This window comes from Neltuma alba, unplaced genomic scaffold (genome assembly GCF_004799145.2).
Source record: "Neltuma alba isolate B1F8T4 unplaced genomic scaffold, ASM479914v2 tig00013563_pilon, whole genome shotgun sequence".
In the NCBI taxonomy this organism is placed as follows: Eukaryota; Viridiplantae; Streptophyta; class Magnoliopsida; order Fabales; family Fabaceae; genus Neltuma; species Neltuma alba.
In genome coordinates, this window is record NW_021637765.1 from 1 (window position 1) to 16,059 (window position 16,059).

Consider the following 16,059-nt stretch of genomic DNA (forward strand, 5'->3'; position numbering starts at 1 on the left):
TTTAATATAAGAGCTAGTCGGTTAATTTGAGTAAATTAAGAAAATTATTTAAGTTAGTTATTTATAATAAATAGGTATTATTTTTTCTAAAGTATTCTTGCTAATTAAGATATTAATTAGAACTATCATTAGTACAAGGACTATTTTAAATAAATAAATAAATAAGAATGATAAAGTAAATTGGAGACTTATGTATAAGACTAAAACAAAAGTCAAACGGGTTCTTATATTAAGAACCGGAAAGAGTATATATTATGAGACAACTTAACTTAAGAAGCTTCCCAAACATTCCTAAGCTGCCAAGTCAGACTAATTTGACAGAAAGGAGGGCGAGTGTACAAACATGCTGATTTAAAACCTCCAACAGAATCTGACAATCTGTTGTGCTTAATTGTGATGCATTTGTTGGTGAGGCAAAGCATGCACATTTGGATGGGGTATCATCTAAGGTCAGTGGGAAATTGGTTTTCACTAGTGACTTCACACACGCTCAACACAAAAGCACAAAATGGGGCTTTGTAGAAGGGCTTAAATTTTAATCATGACTTGAGTAATCAAAATCTACCTGTTTGAAGGTTGATATTCAATCTCTACTCAAAGTTTAATGCTTTTTTTTTAAAGAAGTTGACCGTGTATATTTTTTTTGAATTATTAATTAATACATGATACACGTTATATCTCTTATATAATATTACTGATGATTTTAAATATAATTCAAAATTATCTACTCTTATAAGAAATTGGTTAGAATTTAAATTTTTCTCACCAAATTAGTTCCAATTTTATCCTTTCCCCCCCCAGTTTACCTTTATAATTAATGTTTCTCTCTCTATTATATAAGTAGAGTTTTTTTTTTGGTGAAAAAAAGTTAATCATATAAAAATCGCACATACTTTTGATCTTATTTAAAAGTGGATTTTATAATTAAAAAAAAGTGGATATAATGTTTTCCTCAAAAATCAAGTGGTTTTCTCAGTCAATAGCTAAAGACTAATCCTTTAAGATGTAGAGATCATCAAAGTGGGTTTTGCCTCTTTCAACTAGGGGTGTTCATCAAGCCCGCTAGCCCGGTATGCCCGCCCGAGCCCGCAAGAAAATGGCCCTGCTCAGCCCGGAAAAAAAATAGCCCAAAGAAAAATGGGCATTTTTGGGCTGGGCATATTATGGGCAGGGCAGGGCTGCGGGCATGGTATGCTGCCTGCCCATTTGGCCCTGCCGTGATATATATATTTTATAATTCTTTTTTTTTGCCAAAAATACTTAATAATATATATAAATATAATATATATTATTCTCCCCTCTTTTATTTGCCATAAATACATTTAGTGGTATGCGTAATTCTTCCTTCTTAGTATCTTTTTAATTTTTTTTAATTTGGTTTAGTATCTTTTAGTTTGTTTTTATTGTTGGTTGTCTTACAAATATGCAAAAGCAAGCTCACTTTAGTGTTATATTAAAAGATATATCAATTTAAAACAAAGCAAAGTTATTGATTTGTTGAATTTATTGTTTATTCAAGTATTTATTTCTTTATAATTGTTATAAGATACCTTTACTTTAACTAAAAATTTTCACCAAGGTATCACTATTTGGGCTTGGAAGCCCGCCCTGCCCAGCCCGTTATTGCCCAGCCCGAAAATGGTTAGGGCTTCTATGGGCAGGGCAGGGCAGCGGGCCGCAATGCAGCCCGCTCATTTTTCGGGCTGGGCATCGGGCAGGGGCATGCCCTGCCCAGCCCTGCCCATGAACACCCCTACTTTCAACAAAGCCTCTTTCTTGCTCATGGCCTGATTCAAACCCAAGACATCATATTTAAAGGACTGGCCATCTACCAACTATACTGGGCTTTGTTGATAAATAGATATAGTGCCTGTCTGGCTGGGCGTTCTAAGCATCATAAGTGGCTTATAAGCCTGAAAAGTACAATTGCAAATTTTGATGCTGTTTGGTTGAGCGATTGGCCAATCTGACTTTTGTATAAAAAGTTACAACAAGCTATAAGCTAAAATTAACAGCTTATGACTTATAGCTTTTGAAACATGGAGAGAGAAAAAATTAAGAAATTTATTACCTCTTTTGGTTCTTATTATAAGCCTCAAATAACTAATTTGTAGATAACAAAAAATCAGTCAAAATTAGTTGAAAGTAATAAATAAGTTAGAAATATACTTTTACTTTATATTTAAATTATTTTTTATGACTTCTCTAAAGTTTTGAATTTTAATTCACTCATTAAATTTGAAATTTTCATATTAAATTATTTTAATTTCATTGTATTATGTGAAATTATTTTTTTAATCATGTTTCATTATTTATTAAAACTCATACCCATTTTGGTAATTTTACAACCAAACTTACTTTTACTCAATCATAATCCAAACAATTTTTTATCAATCTTAATTTTGCAAACTAGTTTTTTTGAATTTCAATCCAAACATAATTTAATTTATCCAATTTAGTTTCTATCCAATTTTATTTTTTCAAAAGCTACTTTTTTAATCACTGATATAAACAGACCCATAGTTGATGGATCATGATCGGCAAGTGCTTATCAATTATGGGCTTGGAATCTGGGGCCCATTCGAAGTGGAGCCTTCTTTTTTAGGTGCAGGTGGAGCCTTCTTTTTTAAATCCTCAAGTAATCCTCAAACTCGTCAACGGATCTTGGAGCCTAAGATGAGTTATTGTTTAATTTCTCCTTCTCAAGCCTCATTTCTTACGAATAACAATATTTTTGATATCATAAATATGAAAACTTGAGAAAAATTGCTAAACAAATTCCCCTTATTATTTATTATTTAAAAGTACTTGATCAATTCATTTTGCAACTTTTTATCCAGGTGTGTGCAATTTATTTTCACATACAAAATGAAAACTATTTGTAATGAAGATATGTTACACGTTATTTCCCTATTAAAAAAAGAGTTCTATTCAAGTCTTTTTAAGAAGAACTATATTTTAAAATAAGGACTTTTCAACAATTTTATCTATTTTTAATTTTAAAATAAAAATGCATTTTTACCCAATGGAACACCGAACACTAGCCTCCTCCTTCTTTTTTTTTTAACCAAGAAAAAAAAAAAGAGATTCCTAACAAAGATAGCACAGCAGAAAAAGAGTAACGGTGGCAAGGGTAGTACCGGACCAGGTATATTTGGAGGGGAAGAATGTTCCTTTGAAACCTTTGAGTCAGAGCTGAAGACACCACCTGCGACTGCTAGTGCATTTACCAACTCAAGTTCCAGCGCCACAACCTCCGCGGGAGCAGCTAGAGCAATTTGTATATCCGTGGTAGATATCTCTAATTATTTCTTCTTTGTCTCTCTCTCTCTCTCTCTATATATATATTTTGGATTCATCTCTGTTTTCTGGTTCTGAAAAGCCCAGATCGCTTGATGATGCCATTGATTGTTGCATATCAGCTGTCTCGGTGTATGGTTTTGGATTTTAGCTATTTATTTTGTGGGTTAACCGTTAACGAGCAATACTGATTTTTCCTTTGATTTCTGAGCGGTGAGCGATATTCATTTCATATTTTTTAGGTGAATAGTTTTTACTGCTAAGCTTACTTTACATTGAACTGAATTTGGATGGAGAAAGAACAGAAAGGGGGGGTGGAGGAGAGATGGCACCTGAATTTTGTTATATCAAGGTGCCACCAAATACCTATTCATGTCGGTGAAAAAAGAAGCTCCTTCGAAAGCTCCATGAACAGAACGGCAAAGGGATTCAAAAGATAATTTCTTTCACCATTAGTCATCTACAGTCGAACACTTAACTGAATATTACTTTGGAAACGATTTCTTTTTTCGTTGTTTACATTTTCTGGGTTTCATTCCATCAATCCTGCTGGAATGATGATAACACTCTGTACTCAGGTAAAATGTGACAACACTTTCTCCCATAACCTACAATGTGTTTTTAAGTGTTCATCTATTATTACGCCTGGGCAGAAGTGAAGTGTTACTTTCACCCAAAACGAATTATAGGAAGTCAAATGTACTTGCGTATCATGCCTGTTAGGCTATTATTACATGTTCATTCATGATCTTAGCCAATCCTTGTACAGCAGTCTAAGATCACTTTTGGCTGATTATCAGGTGGAAGGGTACCAAAATCAGGTTGCCATTCTTAATGGACTTAAGTCCTTCCTTGAGTGTTTCTGTTGTTTTTTCTTCTTCTCTTTTTTTTTTTTTTTTTTGTTGTTGGGGGGGGGGGGTGTTGGTGGATGTTTTCTTGATATCTGGTTACTTGCTTGGCTGGTAGGGATTCTCAGCCAAGGTTCTAAATTTCCAAACTTCCCTTCTTTTTTAAGTGTTATACTTCATTTCCACACAGGTTGGCATCTTGTTTAATCTATATCTCACGCTTAGAACTAAGGAATATCACAGCACTTTGTAGGTTGCTTCTTAGACTTTGGTTGAAGAATTTCGTTGCTATTTGATGAAGGTTACGATATGCTTAGTTGTTAAGCAACACATTTTTGAATCCCAGATTAAATTAGAAAACATCATAGGTGTTTTGATAAGTATTCATCTTTGCTTATTGTAATAAAATATAAAAGCAACACAGCGACGTAGCTAGAATTTCAGAAGTGGTCATGCCTTTAGTTTGCGTGTTTCCTTAACATCTTGGAAAGAAATTAAAATTTTAGAAGTTACTTCTGCTGTATTTAAGTAATTTGAAGAAAGGATGTTTGACATGTAGGTGAAATGCAGAATCAGGATGCAAATCAGCTTCCCGAAGTGGATTCCTTGCCAGATGGGTTTGTTGATAGCACTACAGAGCCTCTTGCTCCTCCAACTCCAAAACCTGAGCAAGAGAAGCTGCTGAATAATTATAAGGATAGTGATTCATCAGATGTTGGCCATTCTAATGACTCATCAAACGAGTTGGCAGTAAAAGAATATCAAAACAATCATGGTAAGGAAGACTGGTGAGCAACTCAGAACTCCTTTTATTCCCATATTTAAACTTCATACTTTTGGTGCATCAGATTGTTCAGTGGAGGTTCCCTGTAGTAGCTTGATGCAGCAGACAGAAAGTATACAGGTTCCCCCTTCTGTGGGTGATTCTGATTCTGAGGTTCCACTATCCAGTTGCAGTGAGGTGAAAGATCATCAGGGAGAACGTCAAAGCTCTGAAAGAAGTAAATATTGTTTGCCTTGATGCATTTCACTCTTTACATAGGTGTTGTAACTACATGCTAATTGGGTTTACCCGTTATGGAAGATATATGATTAAGATCTTGATCTTGAATTGAGAAATTTCTTTATGATTTTTATGTTAAACCATTCTTCATATGGTGCCAAGGATTCATCTACTGATGTTTTGAAGTCCAATCCGTGGTGATGATGTATAAATCTCTCTCTCTCTCTTTTTTTTTTCCTCTCTCTTTTGGTTGGTCTTCTGTTCTCTTCTTTTATTCATTTTCTCCTGGTAGACATTTATGTATTAGTATGCTGCTGGGGAAGTGGGCTGCCACATTGATGGATTTTTAGTGATTATTTACTGACAAAAAAGTATGATCTTACAATTTTTTGGCAAAAAACGGATCAGCTTTTTGCAAACCCACTCAAAAGATCCTGAAACCAATGCTTTTCTCTAGCAGATTGAATTTGTGATGCATTGTTGGCCTCAAATTTTCACGCATTCAACTATCACAATTTCCTTCTCTATCCTTATCCATGGAATTTTTTTCTCATAAGTAGGAGAGGGGGATTGGGGGAGCATAGGTGTAATTTTTCAGTAGTTTCTTGTTTTAGATGATGCATTTATGATTGGCATCTTCTTTTCTTTATGTCCCTTTGTTCCAATATAATAATATAGTTAGCCAAAGTTGTTAGTCATGGTAGCCATTGGATTAAGTGTCTCCCTAGTGTCTATTTAAAGCAATCCTTGGACCATTGAAAGGTTTTTGTGGAGTGATACAAGTAGTTCTTCAGATAACTGTACCATCCTTTCCCCCATTTCAATGATCAATGGGATCTCATCATGTTTCAAGGATTTGTCTTTGGCCCTCTAGATCATACAACAACAACAACAACAAACCTTATTCCACAATTTGAAGTCAACTATATGGATTGCACAAAGCTATGTGCTCGATCAATAGCTAATTCTTTGGATATATTATTCATGAAGAGATCCCCATTTGATAACTTCTTAGAATGCCCTCTTTGTTTTCATTTACATCTCTTCCTAGGGCTAAAGACCATTTGCTTAACTCCTTATGGGCCCCCTAGAATTCTTCTTTACACATATTAAAACCACCATAAATGATTTCTTACCAATTTATTGTTCTTAGATCCCATGTCAACTTCTCTCCATATACAATTTATTGCACATCCATTTCAGTATCCTTAATCTACTTCCCAAAATTTTTGCTCTTTTTTCCCCTTTAATGCCTGACATTCACTGTCATATTGTATCATCGGTCTAATAACAAACCTAATTTGCACTCATGGTTCTAGCAATTCATATGCATAACATTTCCATCAATTGCATCGTCATGTGGTAACATCTCTTCCCAGCACTCCAGGTCATAAAGTATACATATTAGCAAAATTAGATTTTCATATTTGTTGGGAAGAACCATGAGTGAAATTGGGATATATTGCCTTTTGATTTTGCTTTTTTTTTTTTTGAACAATCCTATTTATTGAGGCTTGACCATTGAACTTTGCTATCCCTTTGTCAGGGTTAAAAATCTTCTGTATTAAAAGCAAAATGAATTGAACAAGATCTTAAATTATCTGTTGGATAATTGTAATAACAATTCATTGACTAACTTCTCTTATTCCTTTGCACTGTAGACCTTGTACCATGCCATATATCTTCTAAATCTTTGGTATGATTTTGTAAACTGAAATAATCTATTGATTTCCTTCTATGCTTGAGCAGATGGCATGTTTGTTTTTTGTGCTCTAATGAAATGAATCAGTTAGGTTTGCCAATTTCTACAAACCCGTTCTAATACATGCTAACAGATCTCCATGTTTTAGTGTAGGGTATTTATTCCTCTATCTGACAGTTTTATTTTCTGAATCTTACATGGCTTTGTTGCCCTTACCGCTCATTGCTGTTGCAGCCACTGGTGATTGTTCGGAAGCAAAAGTTATACCTCAAAAAAATTCACATTCTTCGGAGACTGCTGATTCTTCAAAAACCAAAAAACCTGTTAGTGAACCAACTCTGTTGATTCCCAGTCATTCATTCACATATTGACACATCAATGGCTGGCATATATCTTCTTTTTCCTCTACATCTTCTTAGTTATTGAATCCAACTTCCACATCAATGACTTGGTTGGTAATATTATTATGCAGACATTTTTTATTAACTTCGTGATTCTTTATTATTGTTTCATGATTGCCATTCTTTCTTGCTACAACCCATGATAACTGTGCAGATAGCGGGTTGGCATTAAATTGTAATTAATTTTTTTTTGTCTTGTTAACACATCCAGGAGTGGTAGTCCATGTATATTGAGAATCTATGCTTCACAAAAAATTTAGTGAAAAATCTAAACTAAGTGGGATCTTTTAACTTGCAAGAATCTAGTATTGCATAACAAAAGAATAGTGACAGCAAGCGCCAAGTAACTTTTCCTTTACAATTCGTAGAGGAAAGGAGCTTTAACAGTGAAACCCTAGTAGGTAGTTGATCTTTTGTGTCTGTCCAGCAATGAATGCAAAACTGGAATTGATCTATCCTTTTACCTTCCAATATTGAATGACAACAATCTCAAAAGAACTTAAATTTTCAGGAACCTGCTGAAACAAAACGGAAGAGTACAAAGCGTATGTTTAAGTCAGAAAAGGAATTGTTAGAGTTTACGCTCAAGTATCAACAAGTATTGGCAGAAAGAGATGCAGGTATGTCAGCACGAACATTTTCAGCTTTTCATAATTATCTTTTCATCTTGAAAAGGGGTAAGACGAGAGGATGTGAATTGGTCCAGGTTTCATAGACAGAAGATAAGTTGAAGTAAAAGATAAGAGCCACATCTGCTGGCGAATGGGCCTTTAGACCTGTATAGATACTTTGAGACTAGATAAGATTCTGTGGAGAATGCTCCCCGTAGTTAATTGTGACTATTGAAAAAAAAAAATTGTCGCCCACTGTGTGAGATAAGCTTTATTTTGTCCATGAACTTTTTCCCTTTTAATTTGCAGCCCTTGCTGTGCGAGATAAGCTTGAGTCACTGTGCAGGGAGCTACAGCGTCAAAATAAGATGCTCATGGTATGTCTCTATAGCACCAAGACCTTTTAAACTGATTGTATAGTTTTCCAGATGCAGTTCACTGAAAAAGTAGTTGCCTTTCATATATTATATTATGTACTTATGATCCGTTGATTAAACATGCAGCGCTTGCTGGAAACTTGAACCCTCTAAATAAATCACCATACGTATTCCTGTGTACAACTTAATTCTGTTTGCAGCTATTATGGCACTCGTACATCATCCATACTGCATCTTGTGTCTTCTATCTGTGGCATCTATTACCTCTCTGCCCCTCCTCAATGTCCTCCTCAGCCACATTTCCTTTCCTGTCATAGATTTGTAATCATATCTTCATATTTTATGTGAGCAAACATGTTAAGTTGATTTTTACATGGCAAACACTGTTTAAAAGATTTCCTTATCACCCACCCATATTGGTGGAAACAAATATCTCTGTGGCAACATTATTTGTTAGTGAACTAAATGAAATTCGTATTACTTGTGTCCTCATCTGCATTCTCTCTTAGCTTCTCTGCTAGTTATTACAGAAGGAATGCAACTTATGTGGCCTTCTCACCTTGCTCCAAAGTGAAGAACTATAAGCTTTTCTTGATAAGTTTAGCTGTCTTTGATTATTTCCAAATATCCATATAGCTTTATGATTCATTTCTTTATTCTCCTCACTAAATTCTTTTCAGTGCAACATCAATTTGTCTAAATGTATACTAGGTTGATCATGACATACTTCATGCACGAGTTTACAATTGTCCTTTTAGTCCATCTAGGTTTTGTTATGAGCATATAATAGAGTCATGCTTAGAATCACGGGCTGACTTCAGGATTCTCGTGCATTCAATGGTTGGTTTTGTGTTCATTTTTATGACCATAGTGATTCTTGAAACACTTGGTTTTGAGATCAATTGTCTTTTAAGTTAGATGGGTGGCAGACTATGTTGCTTAAAACTAGTTCCTCTTTCATGGAGCTGTGTATCATCTGTCTCTGCTACCTTTAGGGTTGTTTGTCAGCTGGGTTTGACCCTACCTTATGTCCAGCTCAAACCCTTTAGGCTACAAATCACGGCTTGTGGCCTAGCCCAACCTGGGTGACATAATGCTTGACTCTTTGGCAAGGTTCAAAAAACCAGACTGGATAATGAATCGGTCGAAGCAGTGGCTCAGGGGTTAATAGGTCAGATTGGGAATGATTCAAATAATAAAATTTAATTAAAACGTATAAAATATTCATATTTAAATATGAAAAAAAATCTAATTTTATTTAAAATATACAAATTATATTGTTTATGCACATAAATTATTTCTTCTTTTCATTTCCATTTTTAAATCCCTACATGTGACCCACTTTTTTTTTTTGTTCTTTCTCTTCCGTTTTTGCTTCAGTGTTTAACACGCTAGCTAGAGGGCAGGGGCTAATAGTCTAATACTGACATGCTTTTCTTCTTCCCTTGCCTTTCATTCTTGAACTTCCCATAGCGTCTTCGTCTTCACTCTTCATTCTTCTTTATTGTGCCTTGTGCGGGTGACCATTCCTTCTTCATTCTTCAGCACCATGGTCTTGCTTCTTCAACTTCTAGCAGCTTCCATGGTTTCTCCCTTCAGATCAAACCTCCGAACTCTGTCCTCCTGTTCCCTTTGTCCTTCCTCCCTTCCTTCTCTTCTGGGTAAAAATATAGTGACCCAACGTGACCCGCCAAACCACTTGGTTACTTCGGTTTTTACCGGGTCACCCCAATTTAGGTCAGGTTACACTAGGTTGGTCTTTCTCCAGTTTAGGAGGTAAACCAGATCGGACAACTGGCCGGTCCAGTCTGATTTTTTGAACTTTGCTTTTTGGGCCAAAACAATACCAAGTCTGAGTTGGCCGGATATTTAAAAAAAAAAAAGAAAAAAGAAAAAAAGAAAAACCATAGTGGCCAATTTCATTTTGAGGCAAGAAGAAATGATCAACGGATAATAGGGACGATATTATATTAATCTGGCATCCTCCCTTTTATTTTTTATTTTTTATTTTTTTCCCCATCTGTGCACATCTGATGGGAACCAACCAAAATGTTATTATTAATGCTTTTGTTTGTCAAATATGATGGTAACAACTAAAAATCATCATATGGAATGGATTTGGGTTTCCAATTACATTTCAATCTGATATTGTCTCTACTTTAGTACTTTTGCCTGTTCTCTTTGAAGATTACCGTGAAGTTTTATGAGATTCTGGTTCAACCGACTTCAGGCTTTACATCATGGCTTTCTTAATGGAAAGACTTAGACTGTTTTGTTAATTTTCAGGAAGAATGCAAACGTGTGTCAACTGAGGGACAAAACTTGAGGTTAGACTTATCAGCCAAGTTCCAAGATGCAATAAAGGTTTGATCCTGGTCGCTTATTTTTCTTCAGAGTCTGAGATATAGTCTTAAGTAACTTGCATGTGGTATACTGAGCTTTTTATCTTCCATTATGGTATGTCAAATTTAATGGAATTTCTTTCTTTGTTTTCCTTTTTCGGTAGACAATGCAATTTGTTTTAATTAAAAGTTTTTTCTATCACATCATCTTTGGGATAGGTTTATTTTCATGCGCTCTTTGACCCTATGTTTGAACTTGATACGAGGAAACTGGAGGGAAAGGAAAATTTTTATTAGCTCAATTTAAAAAATTAGAGAAGTGAGGTTATAAAATTTTGATGAAGAGAATATGTAAGATAACAGCGTAAGAAAAATTAATTAAAAGCTTTTAACTTCACTTATTTAATTTTTTAAATTGAGTTCATTAAAATTTTTCCTCACCTCCATTTCTCATACCAAACGGACCTGAGGGTCTCAACTTTATTTGGGGAGGATCTCCTATCCTTTGTCTTTTGTATTTTTCTGACATTGTTCTCTCATTTCAACAATAAATCCTGTTTTTCCTTTTTACTAGTAACAAAGAATGCCATCCGTTCTAACTAAGAAGGCCCAAGGCTTATCCATGAGGGGGACACAAAGGACACCGAAGGCAAAAATTGCAACAGAAATTGCTTTTCTACGTTTTATTTTTTCTGTCAGAGCAGGTTATATTTAGTTAATTTTATTCCTTAGCAGAAAAATAGCTTTTGCCTCTGCATTGATGGGTGGCTGAAGATGCAGATAGAGAAAAGTAATGAATAGAAATAATAGAGTGGAAGAGAAGGTTGTAGAGCTTAAACATATTTTGTCTTTTATTCCATACCTGTGTATAATCAATTAGGGAGAAGCAATTACCTTTGTACTGCTATCAATTAATATCCTAATCACATAAATCAATCACCTACGATGTTTTCTCTGAACATCCAGTATTCATTGTGAGAATTGAGTTTTGTTCTCTCCCTATGTTTTGCTTTCTTATTTTAGTCTCGCTTGCTCTTTTCTACAGGATGTGGGAATTAAGCTTGAAGAACAAAAGGATGAGTGCCTTTCTCAGCTGAAGGAGAATGAAATGTAAGACCTTGGATGTTATGATTGGTCATTGGTTAGGGAACTTGGGATTGCACATCTTTTTCCATCAGTACCGCTACTTTCTTTTTGCTTTATCTTGCTATAATTTGAGATAGAATGGAATGTGTTTTAACTACTGCATTCCTAGATAGGGATGCTAATTTTACATGCTCATAAATCTGAATGTGGGTTACCTTGGACGGGGACTGGGATTGGAAGATTTTTTCCTCTGTGGGGGATGGGTGTTGGGGGTAGATTTTTTGTCAGATATTGGTGGTCTACCTCTGTAGGTGGTCTTGCATTTTCCATTTGGACCATGCTACTCTCTTATGTTATCATGATTCATGAGAACGGTTTTGAGCACTGATCATAAGAATTTTATAATATGATGCTTATTTCCAGGTCTATTCTGCAAGAACTCGGTCTGTAGACTTCATTTCATGCTTCATCCTCTCTTTTTTTTTTTTTTTTCTTGGTCCATAGTCCATGTGGTATATTGAGTTTTTTCTAAATCCTTTCTGCTCTGTTGTTCATCTCCTTCTATCTCTCTCTTCTCTCCCCTCTTCATTTCCCTCTCCTGAGAGCTCTTTTTCTTTTTCCTTTTTCCTTCTGTTCTGGTAATCGTTTCATATGTTTTTCTGTTCGTGACGTAGGAGTGGGAAATGGTCAGGTGCCCCAACTCGCTGATTAGCCCTTATTTATACCGTCTCAGGTTGTTAGCCTGCTCCAACTGAAAAACTTTAACTGACAAGTTGGTTAATCAAAATATTAATAACTATATTTAAACTGACTTCTTCTTGGTATAATTTCGTTTGTTACTAAATAATTTTTACACTTATATGAACTTCATCAACATCAAATAAAATATTTTTTACTGTAAAATAAAATTGTATGAAAGATTTCCCTTCCAATTTCTATTCTAATTTTTTTTCTTGAACTATATGAAAATTCAATATAAAAGAATGTAGCAGACAGCATTTCATAGTGTTGACAATTTTGATTTGTGCTCATCTTTAATTTGTTTCTCTCTGTTCATGTGTTCTTAATTAATCATCCTATAATTTTTGTTACACTTCATGTTTGAGTATCTATAATGGAACAAAAAGGTCAAGAATATTGATTTATTTTATGGTCCGATAGCAGTATTATTGTTAGCATTAAATATATATATATATATTCCTTATTTAGGTTAAGAAACAAGTTGAAGCAGCTTGCTGATCAATATACACTATCCGAGCAACAATATGACCAGAAGGTGGAATTTATTACATGTGTGGCTGACTTTTTTGGTATAATTCTATTTAAAAATTTTGCAGCTGATATTTACTTCCATGATTGTGTATTCAAATCCACAGTTGAAGCAGAAGGCTTTGGAGCTTCAGATTGCTGATTTGAAAATTAAGCAATATGAGGAAAAATTGATTCAGGAACAGTCTCAGATGAAAGTATATGCAGAACAAGTGTCTCAGCTACTGGCAACTGAGAAAAATTTGCGCTTGCAGCTCACTGCTGATGGAGAAAAATTCCAACAATTCCAGGTTAATACGATTCTGTTTCATATATCATTGTGCAATCTGAATTAAAGCCACAGCAGTCTTCTCACTGGTTGTAGAAAACTTCGCTTTGCTTTAATGGTGTAATTTGAAACCCGTTGGTTTTCAAGGCGGAGGGGGAAAAATTGATTTGAGTGTTGAAAATAATTATATTTTCTTTTATCCCCAGAAAAGAAAAGGTTGTTAAGTGAGCCATACATTGATGGAGGCTTTAGTTTGAGACATTACTATCGGCCCTTTTTTTCATTATTCAATTGTTTGACCCCCTCTTGAATTACTTGATACATGTGTGTGTGTAGTTTATGCCTGAACGTGACTTGTTCCTTATTATGCATTGATTTTTCAGGAAGCATTGTTAAAGAGCAATGAGGTTTTTGAAACATTTAAACAAGAGATTGAGAAGGTACACGACATTTTCTTTGAAAAAATTGTATGTGTTCACAAGTCATGTTTGCTGGTCCCTATGTAGTTTGCAGGAATTTTATTCTAAAGTTATCTGCTTTTTTCGTTTTTCTGGAAACATTCAGATGACAAAATCAATCAAGGAACTCAAAAAGGAGAATCAATTTTTGAGGAGTAAAACTGAGAAGTCTGATGTTACTCTCATAGAGTTAGTTGATGAGGTATACGATGTTTACCCCATTTGCATGTTGGTCTTATATTCTGGGCAATTTACCATTCAGTCTGCGAGGACAGCATTAGCATCCCGTTCTTCCATGTATGCATACAGAGTTCAGTCTACCTAATTGCGCAACGTGATTTTTTACGCTTTATGAACTTACTTGCATCATGTGTAAATTCCTGTAACCTTGAATTTACAGATATTCTCACATATTACGACTTATGGGCGCCTTTTTAGGTTAGTTTTTTTGGTATCCATTGGGTGTTATCTGGTTATCCAACATTCCTACCTGGGTACTTAGCTTACGCCTTAGAGCCTTAAAGCTGCTGCTTGCATTTCCATTCCAAGTGGCCAACTACCATATCCCTTCTCCAGTAAAAGAGACCACACACCTTTGTCATATTTTTAGATTATTGCAGATTCTCCTTCTTAGTGATAGTTATTCGAGGTTTTTGTTTGGACGATCTACACAGGTGTCTATCCATAGTAGCCTAGTTCCTAATATTCTCGGCTCCATATCTGGCAGATAGCATGCCATATCTTTCTTGTGGTTGATGAAGTCACTATCGAGGACCATTCAGTAATACCACTAAGCAGCACTGAAGCTATATAAGATGCATGGAGACATGAGATGTTCTCATTTTACAATCCACTAGCATGGATATCCCGCATGGGCCACTTCCCTGAATTTTCAACTTTGCCAGCTTTTTAGAATATTATTTATACAATTTATTTAACAATTCTGCATTGTCCGATCAAGAATATGATTTAAGCACCATGCCTTATCCTTAGGCATCCGTGATACCTGGGAAAATAATGCTATTATGCGGAGAAGTCCCTTAATCTTTTTGGCCCTTTAGAATTGAGTTCCTGGCATGATTAATTATCTTTTAGCTAGTTTTAAAATAGCAAATCTCTGGTTCAAGAGCATAATGTCAAGTTTCTGAATTCCCTATTAGCTTGAATTGTTTTAGAAGAAAGAAATACATGGATATGAGAAGTTAAAATCCAAGTTTTGTTGATAATTTCTTTTCTCATATATCATTTGGCATGATTTGTAGAAGTTGTAGCTTTTTAAAAACAGCCATCATTTTTTATTGAAAATTCAGGAAAATTAAAAGTATGACTAATATCCATTCTGGATTCCCCATGCACTTTTCCCCCCCTAATTTGTGACTCACATCTGTAAGAGAAGATTAACATTTCTTTGGAAATGTTTTGCTTTTTCGTTCTTATATTTTTAATCTCCCATGCGATTTGAGCATTGTGATTATTTATTGTCAAAATGGTGATATTTTTTCCCTTGAGCAGCGTGAGCGCTTGAAGAAACAGCTGGAGAAAACAAAAAATCAGAAAGAAAAGTTGGAATCGTTATGCAGATCCCTTCAGGCAGAAAGGAAGCAAAATTTATCAGGGAGCAAGAGTGATAACTCAGTTCCAACATGAACAAGAGCTTATTAAGAACATGTCAATGAACTATCTCCTTGAAGCCATGTCTCAAAAATTATTATCATGTATTTGCGAAATTCTAATCTTTCCATTATTACTGATATATTGCAATTATTCTCAGGTTGTGCTTTCTTGTTTAACTTCTCTTCTGTTGACCCATCCTATTAGAAGATCTGATTTTATTTTCTAGTTTTTCTTGTGATTCTCTTGGAATATCTTTACGATTTGATTATTTGTAAGGATCTGATTTTATAAATACTTTTCTTCATCAGGATCGAGTATTGGTAAGACCCAGTTCTGAATGAGCGGTTCAAAATTATTTTATTTTTAATTTATTATTTTTGCATATGATATGTCAGAATTATGGTTACAAACTTCTCATCTCCCAATAACAAGAGAGTAGAGGCAGGAAGAGGCAAGGCTTGTATTAATGAACCTGTACTTGGGTTTAAGAAGTCGCTTTGTGTGCAAAATAGGTTAAAATAAGGAATTAAAATACAATGAAACAATTTATAATTCAAAATATTTTTCGTGTTATTAAATGATAACAACTGAAAATACAAAAAAATATTTCATGTAGTTATACTGTTTTTAATGTAAAAGCTATTTAATTAATTGGAGTAAATTAAGAAATTAAATAAATTACTAAATTCTAACAAATGCTACCTAATCTTCTTAAAATATTCTTACATATAATTTTTGCATCTGAATTTATAAATTAAATAAATTAGTTTAGAAAATGAT

General features: G+C 34.5%; 1 protein-coding gene across 2 annotated transcripts; it reads left to right on the forward strand.

The window, feature by feature from the left end:
* The first annotated feature begins 3,145 nt into the window (after nucleotides 1–3,145).
* On the forward strand, nucleotides 3,146–15,554 carry LOC114738237 (alpha-taxilin). Of its 2 annotated transcripts, XM_028926275.1 has the most exons (13): nucleotides 3,146–3,291; nucleotides 4,708–4,923; nucleotides 4,997–5,149; nucleotides 7,088–7,176; nucleotides 7,766–7,874; nucleotides 8,175–8,242; nucleotides 10,529–10,606; nucleotides 11,630–11,694; nucleotides 12,880–12,946; nucleotides 13,047–13,229; nucleotides 13,591–13,647; nucleotides 13,772–13,867; nucleotides 15,178–15,554. In XM_028926275.1, exons 2-13 carry the CDS (start codon nucleotides 4,713–4,715, stop codon nucleotides 15,310–15,312), a joined length of 1,311 nt encoding a protein of 436 aa, XP_028782108.1. In that variant the 5' UTR covers nucleotides 3,146–3,291; nucleotides 4,708–4,712; the 3' UTR covers nucleotides 15,313–15,554. The 2 variants fall into 2 exon arrangements, with proteins under 2 accessions (XP_028782108.1, XP_028782109.1); XM_028926276.1 differs by lacking the exon at nucleotides 3,146–3,291 and having other exon boundaries at nucleotides 4,692–4,923.
* Nucleotides 15,555–16,059: the final 505 nt, after the last annotated feature.